General features: G+C 37.2%; 1 protein-coding gene across 1 annotated transcript in view; it reads left to right on the forward strand.

Moving 5' to 3' along the window:
• B3glct (beta 3-glucosyltransferase) overlaps window positions 1-10,104 on the forward strand; it is a 119,924-nt gene extending 109,820 nt beyond the window's left edge. Inside the window, exons 14-15 of the mRNA XM_047554229.1 lie at window positions 1,463-1,607; window positions 9,615-10,104. Of these exons, the coding sequence (XP_047410185.1) occupies window positions 1,463-1,607; window positions 9,615-9,782 (313 nt within the window). The 3' untranslated portion in view covers window positions 9,783-10,104. The remainder of the gene's footprint in view (window positions 1-1,462; window positions 1,608-9,614) is intronic.
• Window positions 10,105-10,994: the final 890 nt, after the last annotated feature.

Raw genomic sequence — 10,994 nt, forward strand, 5'->3', positions numbered from 1 at the left:
ACCTGTCAGCTTTGGGACTATTTCAACAGATGAAAGGATAAAGAAACTGTGGTATATATACACAATGGAATATTATTCAACCATAAAGAAAAATAATATTATGGCATTTGCAGATAAATGGATGGAATTGGAGAATATCACACTAAGTGAAATAAGCTAATCCCAAAAAACCAAAGGCCGAATGTTTTCCCTGATAAGTGGATGATGATATATAATGGGGGTGGGGGGGGGCGGGGTGAGAGAAGAATGGAGGAACTTTAGATTACACAGAGGGAAATGAGAGGGAGGGGGGTATGAAGAATGGTGAACTGAGACAGACATCATTACCCTATGTACATGTATGATTACACGAATGGTATGGTTCTACATCATGCACAACCATAGAAACGAAATGATGTACCCCATTTGTGTACAATGAATCAAAATGGAGTCTGTAAAAAAATTTTTTTTAAATTTAAAAAGATTTATTACTATCATAGGACCAAAATGGGAACCAGAAACCAATTGATATTTTTAAAAGAAGAGAATTTATTGTGGGAACTCGGTACAGAGTGTTAGAATGGGCCGGAAGACTAAAAGAGAGTTGGTGGTTTTCCCTAGAGATTGGTAACTGTGGAAATCTGCTGTTGCCCATGACGCTGGAGGAGCAGGGAAAGCTATTCAATGGGTCCATTTCTGCAGCATTGCTGTGCCTGCTGCTGCCACCGAATCACAACCCTGCCTATTGCCAGAGCATGCAGCTGCCCCTGTTGCCTGCCTCTGCCGCAGAGATCAGGACAGGGGCAGATGGTCTCCTCTAGTACTGGGCCCACTGTTGTCTGACAGAAGCAGGACTCAGCTAGCAAGGGAGGCTGGAAAGGATTTTTCAAAGTTTTTGCCCCCTGCAATGCTGAAAAGAGCACAGAAAGACTGGAATGGGCTGGAGTCCCACCAGAAAGCCTGTGGTTTTTTTGTTTTTTTTGTTTTTTTTCCTCTTTCTCTCCCTCCCTCCATCACCTTAAGGAAGCTTCTGTAAAATGGAACCACTTGTACAATGGATGGCTTTTTCAATCACATTTCATCTCCTTGTCGGTCTTGACATGTAAGATTCAGTGTTTCTGAGCCCGTCTCTGTGATGGGAACATTGGCAGTTTTTGTTTCTGATCTCACTAAGGATTCTGAAGCTCCAGGACTGTTCTGATTTTCCAAATGTCATATTACAACAAGAACTTTGCATAGTATTCGTTTGCAGGAAATACATTTAAAGTCGCCTAGTCGGTAGATGAACATCTCTTAGAAGTGATTTTGCTTTTCACAGAAGGCACGAAACCATTTTCCCAGAGTCACTTGTAAATGGAAGTCAGCTGATCCATGTCTCTTACCTTCCTCAGCAGTGTGGCCTCCGAAGCATAGTTCTGTTTAGATTGATGGGCTCTGTGGAGCTGCGCTAACCCAGTTCTCTGTCTGCTCTGGCTCCCACTAGCATGGTCTTCAGCCGAGAAGCCATCAGGAGACTTCTCTCCAGTAAGTGCCGATGCCACAGCATTGATTCTCCTGACGACATGGTCCTGGGCATGTGCTTTAGTGGGCTGGGCATCCCAATGATACACAGCCCCCTCTTCCATCAGGTGAGAAAATGGGCTTTATGCTTATTGCAGGGGGAAGGGGAAATCTCCTTTCCCACTTAAGGACTCTGCTTCTTTCTCTTCTTATATTTTGGAAATGATCTTAAGAACAATATTGACAGACTCCAGGGGACATTCATACCTAACGCGTTTCTTCCATGTATACCATGAAGATGGAAAGCAAATACATCTGGGAACCCAAATGGTGCTGGGCTAGTGTCTTTGCATGTAGGACCAGGGAAAAGCTTCTCTCTCTTTCTATTTGTTTTCAGTTTAAAAAAAAAAATTGATGACATTTAAAAAGTATTGGATGCTATCTAAAATAGAGAGGACAGAACTAATTTTGTTCTACTCGTCATCAACCGTGTGTAATTCTACACTGTCCTCAGGTTTTACACTATCCATCTAGTTTTTTTTTTTTTTTTTTTTTTTTTTTTTTTGTGGTGCTGGGGATTGAACCCAGGGCCTTGTACTTGCAAGGCAAGCACTCTACCAACTGAGCTATCTCCCCAGTCCTCCATTTAGTTTTTGATTTTACCAGGAGTTCTCCCCTTTGGTTGTAATTAAACCAAGTGGCTAACATAATCTCCAATATGGTATCTGAATATATTTTAAGGGCTACAGAAAAGAAGAGATGGTGTTTACCAGGCATAATTAGTAGTTTTAGTTTCACCGTATGCATTTTGGGGTTGGAGAAAGGAATCTTTCTGCATTATTTTTGGTAGTATTTCATGAATCTAGTCAGTGAATGTCCTTTTATTCTAAGAATAATAGCAGGTGCACATAAACTAAAAATAACCATAGAGCTATGCCCATCCAAGGTACTCCTTCAAGAAATTCAAAGCTTTTTAAAACTTGAAAGTCTTTTAAATGCTCTCCCCTCCACTTAAAATATATCTGTCATGCTTTATTTAATAATTAGTAGCAAATGCTATCATAGCAATTTAGAAAATTGAGCATGAGAGAAATAGCACTTGAAAAACAACTTGAACAAAGCAAAGAAAGCGTTTGCATTATGAAGAAAGGCAGACAGACTCCATTTCTATGTCCTTGAGACAGTAAGGGAGGATAAAAATAGTAATAAAAAGAAATTCATGGGAAACCTCCTTGTTGGTACCAGTATGAAGGCACTTATCCATCCTTTAGAGGTCTGACCCATTTTAAGCTTATGTACTGTGTTAGGATGACTCAGAAAAGGAAGATATTCTCTGTCTCTTCCTCTCTTACTCTATCTCATGACGTTTCACTCAGAAAAGGAGGGTTAATTAAATCTGTTGGTGTGTAAGGAAAGTAGTTTGTCAAGGTTGTAGTGTGACAGGTCTTAGATTTTTAGGGTTACCCTTTTCTCTTAGAAAAGAACACATTAGTAAATAATAAGGAGAAAAGAGAGAAGGAAAACAATCTAATCCTTAAGCAAAAGTCCTTTGAAGGCAATTTGAAAAATAAAAAAAAAATTGTTTATTGTTTCCCACACTTTAAAACTCTTTCTTTAATTCACATGATAAAATTTAAACCTTTCCAAAATCATGTTTGAAACCTATCCTCCCCACAAGAGTGTTTTATCTTCCGATCCTTAAACCTCTTTTAGAGTTCAACATGATTTAGACAGTACTTTCCATTTGTAATGTTTGAACACAGATCCAGAGAGCTTATTTGTTCATATTGACAATGAAATAAGAGGAAAGGAAATGAAGTCTAAGATTCCTGATGAGTCAGAGGGAGAGAGATTATTTGGAAACAGCCTCGGTGGCACTGTTACCTGAGCCACAGTCCTTCAGTTTCCAGTCAGGGTATGTTACTATGAAATCACAGATTCAGAAGGGGCCTCTAAGGATGTCAGTACAGCCTTTCAATAAAAGCAAAGTATCTAGAGTGCACGGTTTTGTTCTTCCAAAGTTATTTGCCACTAATGGATATGGTGGTGTCAATGATATTGAATTTTCTGCACAAAGTACAAGCAAGCTGGACAAAATTGTCAAAATATCGATTTCAGGACTCTGAAAATCAAATAAAGGCTAACAATAAATTGAGAAACATTGATTTCTGAAAAACTGCTGCACTTCAGGGTAAGAACAGTAGATCTGGTCTTCTTGCCTGAAACCACTGCCATCCTTAACTTAGAGCAGCAGTTTTGCCAGAATGGACCTGGATGGAATAAACAACACTTTGCTGCCAGAGGGAAAGGACTTGATTTGGGAATGGGAGATGAAAACCTGTAGACGTATCAGCTAAAATTGTCACTCTTGGTTGCATATCAACAAGAACCACCTGCATCTTCACTGGTCTGAGGTCGCAGTCTGAACTGGGTGAGGGTATATTAGCCAGAAATGTAACATCTTAGGCCCTAGAAATAAGAGTAGTTACATGGTTAGATAAACTCCCCACGCTTATCCCCAGCCTGTTAGAAAACTGTGCAGGCATGTGAGAGTGGAGTGGAGTCCAGCAGAAAGCAAAGTCAAGGCATGTTTGAAAACTGTCTGAAGCTGTAGGAGCGCTGTCCAGCCCACACACAGATGGGAGCCCTGTAGGCTGGAGATGTTTAAGCACAACCTCTGTGTGCATGTTAGTCCAACTAAGTTATTCAGGGACAGAAATGACTTGATTAAGGACAGGTCAAAAATTAAAAGTAAGAACTCTAACTAATCAGCAGTTATACATTATAGGGAGATAGAGTCTATAGTATAAGTCCAGGCAGGTTACTTGAAAAGAAAATTAATAAAAATGAATCCAGTTTGCGAGTTGATATAGTACACTATCTTAAATTACAAGTATCTATCAGATAATCCTGAAACATACAAAGAAATATACTCAGGGGAAAATGCCATGAATAGAAACTAACTCTGAGTGAGACCAGATGTTGGATTTGATAATGGAATACTTCAGAGCACTAATAAAAGTATAGTCACAGAATTAAAGGAAACTATTCAAAGAACTAAAGAAAACTATGATGACAATGACTTAGTAAATAGGAATTCTTGATAGCTAAATAGAAACTATGAAAATGAACCCAATGAAGTCTATAGTTTAAAAAAATCCAATAACTGAAATTAAAAATTATATAGGTGAATTTAATAGTATACTTGCGATGACAGAAGAAAAATATCAGTGAATTTTCTGACAGATCCGTAGAAATAACCCAATCTAAAGGAAATTGAGGACAAAGACATGATAAATCTTAGAGTGTATCAACATTCATTTAATGGCAGTCCTAGAAAGAGAGGGTAAGGAATAGGGACAAAATTTTTTTTCTTTTGAAGAAATAACAGCTGAAACTTTTTAAATGTGGTGAGAAAGAATCTATGGAGCCAAGAAACTCAACAAATTCCAAAGAGGGTAATGATGAAAAGAATCACATGTCAAACTAATAAAAGACCAAAACAAACTGAAAATCTTAGAGGCAACAAACCTGATCATCTTGTAGAGGAAAATAAATATGATTATTAGACGATTTTTCATAAATAGTGGAAACAAAAAGAAAAGAATCAGCTATCACCCAGTAACTCTATACTCAATAAAATTATCCTTCCAAATGAAAGTGAAATAAAGACATTCTCAGTTGAACGAAGAAAGATTTCTTTTGCTATTAGACATTCCCTACAAGAACGAACTGGAAAAAGGCCTTCAGGCTGGAAGGAGACGGCATCAAATGGTAACTAATATACAGGTAGGAATGAAGAACATGGAAAAGGATTTTGTTGCTAAATATGAAAGATTGTGTGTGTTGGGGGGTAGGTGTGTGTTTGCATGAATGTGTGTGTGTGATCAAAAGAAGAGGAAAGAACATGTGTGTGTGTGTGTGTGTGTGTGTGTGTGTCTATAAATTATAAGAAGAAAAGCATGTGTATATAAATGCAAGGGAAGGAGTTTGAGCTATGTTGTAGCAAAGTTGATTTTATTAGAATTGTCTGTATTAATCTGATAAGTTACAGATGTATATTGTCCCTGGAGCACCTTTTGAGAACCACCATTTGACCCAGTTATCCCTCTTGGTATACATCCAAAGGATTTTAAATTAGCATACTATAGTGACGCTGTCACAGTTCACAATAGCTAAGCTATGGAAACAACCTAGATGCTCTTAAACAGATGAATGGAGTGGTATATATACACAATGGATTATTACTCAGCCATAAAGAAGAATACTTTATGACATTTGCCAATAAATGATTATATCTCTAAAGTTAGTTTTGTGTTTGCTATAGAAATAACAGCAATGAATCTTTGACATATTAGGTTTCTATTGGTCTCACGAGTTGTAATTCAATTTCTTCAGTGACTATATATGTTTAAATAGGTTTTCTATTTCTTCTTGAAACAGTTCTGTTAATGAGTATGATTTCAGTAATTTTTCCATTTCATTTAGATCATCTAATATGTTGGCATAATTTCAGTAATGATATCCCCTCTTTGGCTATGTGTGTCATCTCTCTTTTTTCTTGATCAACCTAGCTAAACTTCTGCCAATTTCATAACAAAAATCTTACCAAAATCAGAGCAGTCTTCTCTACTGAAACCAATAAGTTGGTGCTAAAATTTCTATGGGAATGCAGGGCAATGTTTTCAAAGGTGATCAAAATTGGAGAATTTATACTAACTGATTTTAAAACTTACTATAAAGCTAAATAAGACAATGTAAAATTAGTATAAAGTTAAACTAGGATAGCAATTCTAAAAAATAAGTCCTCCCATTCTTGGTAAACTGATTTTTATCAAAGATACTAAGGCAATTCAGTGGCAAAAAGGAACAAATGGTGTTGGAGCAATTGTATATCCACATAGAGAAAGGGCACTTCGAACTTTACCTTAAACCATGCAAAAAAATTTAACTCAAAATGGGTCATAGTTCACAATATGAGAAGTAAAGCTTAAACTTTTAGAAACTTAGGGACAAAATTTCTTGTGACCTAAATTTAGGCAAAGATTTCTTATGACATTAAAAACATGACCCATAAAAGGAAAAATTAATAAATCAAACTTCATACTTTTTTTATTCTTTAAAGACATTGAAGAAACAAAACCAAGCCACAGACTAGGATAAACTATTTACAAATTGTATATGTGATAAGGGACCTGTGTCTGGGGTATAATGTCCTTTTATAATTCAATGAGAAATGAAATCTTTCAGTTTATAGTGGTCAAAAGATTTGAATAGACATTTCACTAAAGAAGTGACTGACAAATAAGCAACGAAAAGATTCTCAGCATTATTCATAATAATACAAAATTAAAAGCAATCAGCATGTTTTATCAATGAATGATTAGGTGAATAGACTATGGTATGTTCATGCAATGTAAAATTAGTCAACAGTACAAAAGAATGAACTACTGGGCTGGGGTCATGGCTCAGTGGAAGAGCGCTTGCCTAGCATGTGTGAGTCACTGGGTTCGATCCTCAGCACCACAGAAAAACAAATAAAAATAAAGGTTCATCCAGAATCAAAATATATATATACATAAAAAAGAATGAATTACTGATACATGAAATACTGATACAGAATGAAAAGAATGAAATATTGATACAGTACTAAGCCAGGAGCAAAATATTCACACAGTGTGATTCCATTCATAAGAGAAAGGCAGCACTGTAGAGATCAGACAAATCAGTGGTTTCCTGGGGCTTCCAGTAGGAGTGGGGATTAATTGCAGTTTCACACAAGGAGATCGGTGGTGGTAAGGAAATTGTAATGTTCTAAAACTGGTATTTGGTCGCCCCCCCCCCAATCCTTTTGTTTGTTTGCTTGTTTGATTGTTTTAGGAAATTTACTAAAAGTCTTTCAATTACTACTTCCGTATGGTGTGTAAACTGTTCTTTTTTGTATGTATTTTAATCTCCATTCGTTGAACAGCTCATTGCGCTCTAAAGAAGGATAAAGATGTTTTAATTTTTCCCAGTTTATGTCCTTGTACAGTTGAAGCAATCGCTCTCTCTGGCACACAACTGCCTGCCACATTCCACGTTGTGCTTCCCCACCCCTGTGCCTGCCTGTTTGGGATTTCCTTTTGGCATTGGGGACACAGAGATGTGATAAGAGGTTATGTAGACTTCTCTGTGTTATGGTTGCTTCTGTGGATGGATTTCGTTTTTCTAATTTTGCCTTATTCTTTTCTGTGACCTCATGCATTGAAAACAACAGCACATTCCAGTGCTTAATGAGCCAACTGTTCACAAGTACACATGGGCTTGCTGAGATGCTGTTAATCACTCCTGGATCTGCATTAATGGAGGGATTTTTCCCCCCCTATTAGATGCATTAGTATCTCCAGAAATTCATTTCTATGTGTAAAAAACAAGCCAGAATTTGTTCCCTTTGCTTTTACTTCCTTCTTCTGAGACCATCATGGGAATTATCCTAGAACTAAATTAAGAGTCTATTTCTCTTTGGTTTTCTTTCCTGCCAGTAAACTCTCAGAGGGCCTTACAAATAAGCATCATATAATATATGAATTCCTTCAATGAATATTTGAAACTTCCTCAGTGCAATTAGACTGTATTCCAGGGTCTATTTTTATTGAACTATCTTCCCTGTTAAAATTCCCTTCTCGGCCATTTAACTCCATCAGCTCATAGAATTCTTAAAGAGCAATGCAGTAGCCATTGTGAGCCGTCTTCCCCTTGCATTATTTTAACTTTTCCCCAGGTCTGAGCTGGGTCTTTGGGCCACTCCTGGGAGCGTCCCAATGAGGCTAGGGTCATTGAGGCAGTTTCGGGTGAGCCACTGGAGCAGCGGGCCAAGGATGGGCAGCAGGTGTCCTGGTGCAACCTAGGATGGGAGCTGGCCACCTCTTTCTTGTCCCCATTTCAACATTTGCTAGTCTTAATACTTCCGAGAGCTCCAGTTTCCTCATCACAATAACATTCTGTCCATCTTGGAAGGTTTCAAGGATTCAGTGAGATAAAATTTAACAAAGGTAATCTGTATACCATTTAAAATGGTTTATTTAAGTATCCACAATAAAAATGTAGGCAAATTATACTAAAATACTAGCCTAGAGAAGACTTGTTCTTAAAATGTATTATATGTATTTTTAATTGTCAAGATGATTTTACTATTGATAAACAATGAGTTACTCTATAAGACAGATGGGCCATATAAATTTTATAAGCAAATTAAGAACATTGAAAGAAGATAAATACTTTGCTTAGAGCAAATACACTTATCTAGTTATGATTTTCCTCCTAACATTATAGTTTCCATCTTCAGTCTCTAAAACAGTCTAGGTTATATCTGATCCTGCTCATGGTTTTTAAGTTCTGGAGGACTTTGAAATGATGATAATACAGAAAAATTTTAAGGTCCTCTTGAAAACTGTTTTGGGTTACTGACATTTTTAATTCATATTTCTGGAACTAGGATGATATAACTTCTCTCTGATGAACCCTGTGCTTTCTTTCTTTGAAAGGCATCACTTCATTATGGTAGAGAAATAGACTGGGGAACCCTGATGACTCCTTGTCCCAGGGCCCCACATAACCCACGTGTGGTGGGGTTTCCTGAGAGGGACCTGAGAATTAATCTTGCTGCTTTTTTTCCGAGCTCATAAGACTTAAGTTAAATGACTTACCAAGGTAAACTTTTTGTGTTTATTGCCATGCCTGATGACTCCTTGTCCCAGGGCCCCACATAACCCACGTGTGGTGGGGTTTCCTGAGAGGGACCTGAGAATTAATCTTGCTGCTTTTTTTCCGGGCTCATAAGACTTAAGTTAAATGACTTACCAAGGTAAACTTTTTGTGTTTATTGCCATGCTTAAAGACTCTCCCAGAGACAAACCTATGGGACATGCAAATAAAAATCCAAGCATTTGGGATATTAAAGTAATCGGAGACACAAAAGCAAGGAACCTGGAGTTACAAGGAAGATAGTGGAAAATAATAATCCTTCATGCTTTGGGATTCCCATAACTAGTATCAAACATTGAAGTGAAGCAGTTACTTTATAAATTCAAATGTTACTCTGAAACAATTATTTTCGATCACCAAAAGAGCATAATTCTCTGTTCTTTGTGCAGGCTCGGCCAACAGATTACCCTAAGGACCTACTTTCTCATCAAGTTCCTATATCATTCCACAAACACTGGAACATCAACCCTGTGGAGGTGTATTTCACGTGGTTGGCACCCCGTGAGGAGGAAAATGCCACGCAAAAGACACAAAATGGTTTTAGAGAAGAGTTGTGAAGCATGCTGGCCAGTGAGTGTGGATTGGGTAGGGAGCAGAAATGGAGACCTGACATTGTCCCACTGTACTGAGCGCACACTGCTACAGTGTGCCACATGACATTGGATACTTTCTGACTTTAGGTGCAAATCATGTATATGGCATTTTTCGATGGCAGAAGAGAAGGACTCATGAGGGAAAACAATGTTGTTGTTTTTTCTGAGGAAAATCATGTGTTTTTTGATTTATGCAATTATTGTCTTACAGTGATTACCGTGCATTTTTCAGGCTGTGATACAGCAGCTTTACTATCATGGGAAAATAAATGGTACCGGAAGTTCCTTTCCTGTTCATTCTCTTCATTACATGAGTTTCAGTTGGGCATGGCCCTGGAGAGAGCTGATTATCGTTCTGTATAAAGAAGAGTGAATGTCATTTGACATGGATATTGCCGATGATATGAACTTTTAAACTGTTTTATTAAAGATGAAAATTAGTTCCTGGGAACCAGTAGGAATAATGTTGTATTAAGGATCATTCATAAAGCATCATAAAAGTCTAAATCTGAAATTCCCCATACTCTATGTAATCATGGTTGTTTTACCTGTTCTTTTATTGTTTGTACTTCATAACAAGAGACTATGAGTTCTGCTAGGGTTTGCTATTCCTTGAGAAGTTCGTCTGTGCCCCATTTTTACCCCCAAACCCTGTCTTTTATGGTAACAAAAGAATTGGGTGCTGACAGAAAAGTGTTCTCAGTGTTTAAAAACAAGGCTAATGTGTTTCATTCAAGTCAGCAAGCTCCATGTGAGTCTCGGAAGTGACTGATGTTTGAACCTGATGTTTTACTCTTGTTTTTTCTCCTCTACTGATCTTAATGATTCTCTTCTGGCTCACAATAAACATCCCTAGCCCCAACTGGTGCCCCATGAGACCCTCCTGGAAGGACGTTATGGTGATTTGGCAATTTATCTGGGATCTTAAAGAATGAAATTTAAACATAGCATTTTAAAACACCTTAATTTTCAAATCATATCTTCGCTATAAATTAATTTAACATATTCAGTATTGATGTACAAAAAGTACTCTATTTTTAATGTTTTAATTATATAATTCAGTTTTGTAAAGGTATTTGCATGAGATTTGATTTTAATATGTCAGACTTATTTTGGTATAACAGAACACTCTTCTTTTTCTTTATTTTTTTAATATCTGCTAATCATTAACTTTGT

This window comes from Sciurus carolinensis, chromosome 5 (assembly GCF_902686445.1).
Source record: "Sciurus carolinensis chromosome 5, mSciCar1.2, whole genome shotgun sequence".
Taxonomy (NCBI): Eukaryota; Metazoa; Chordata; class Mammalia; order Rodentia; family Sciuridae; genus Sciurus; species Sciurus carolinensis.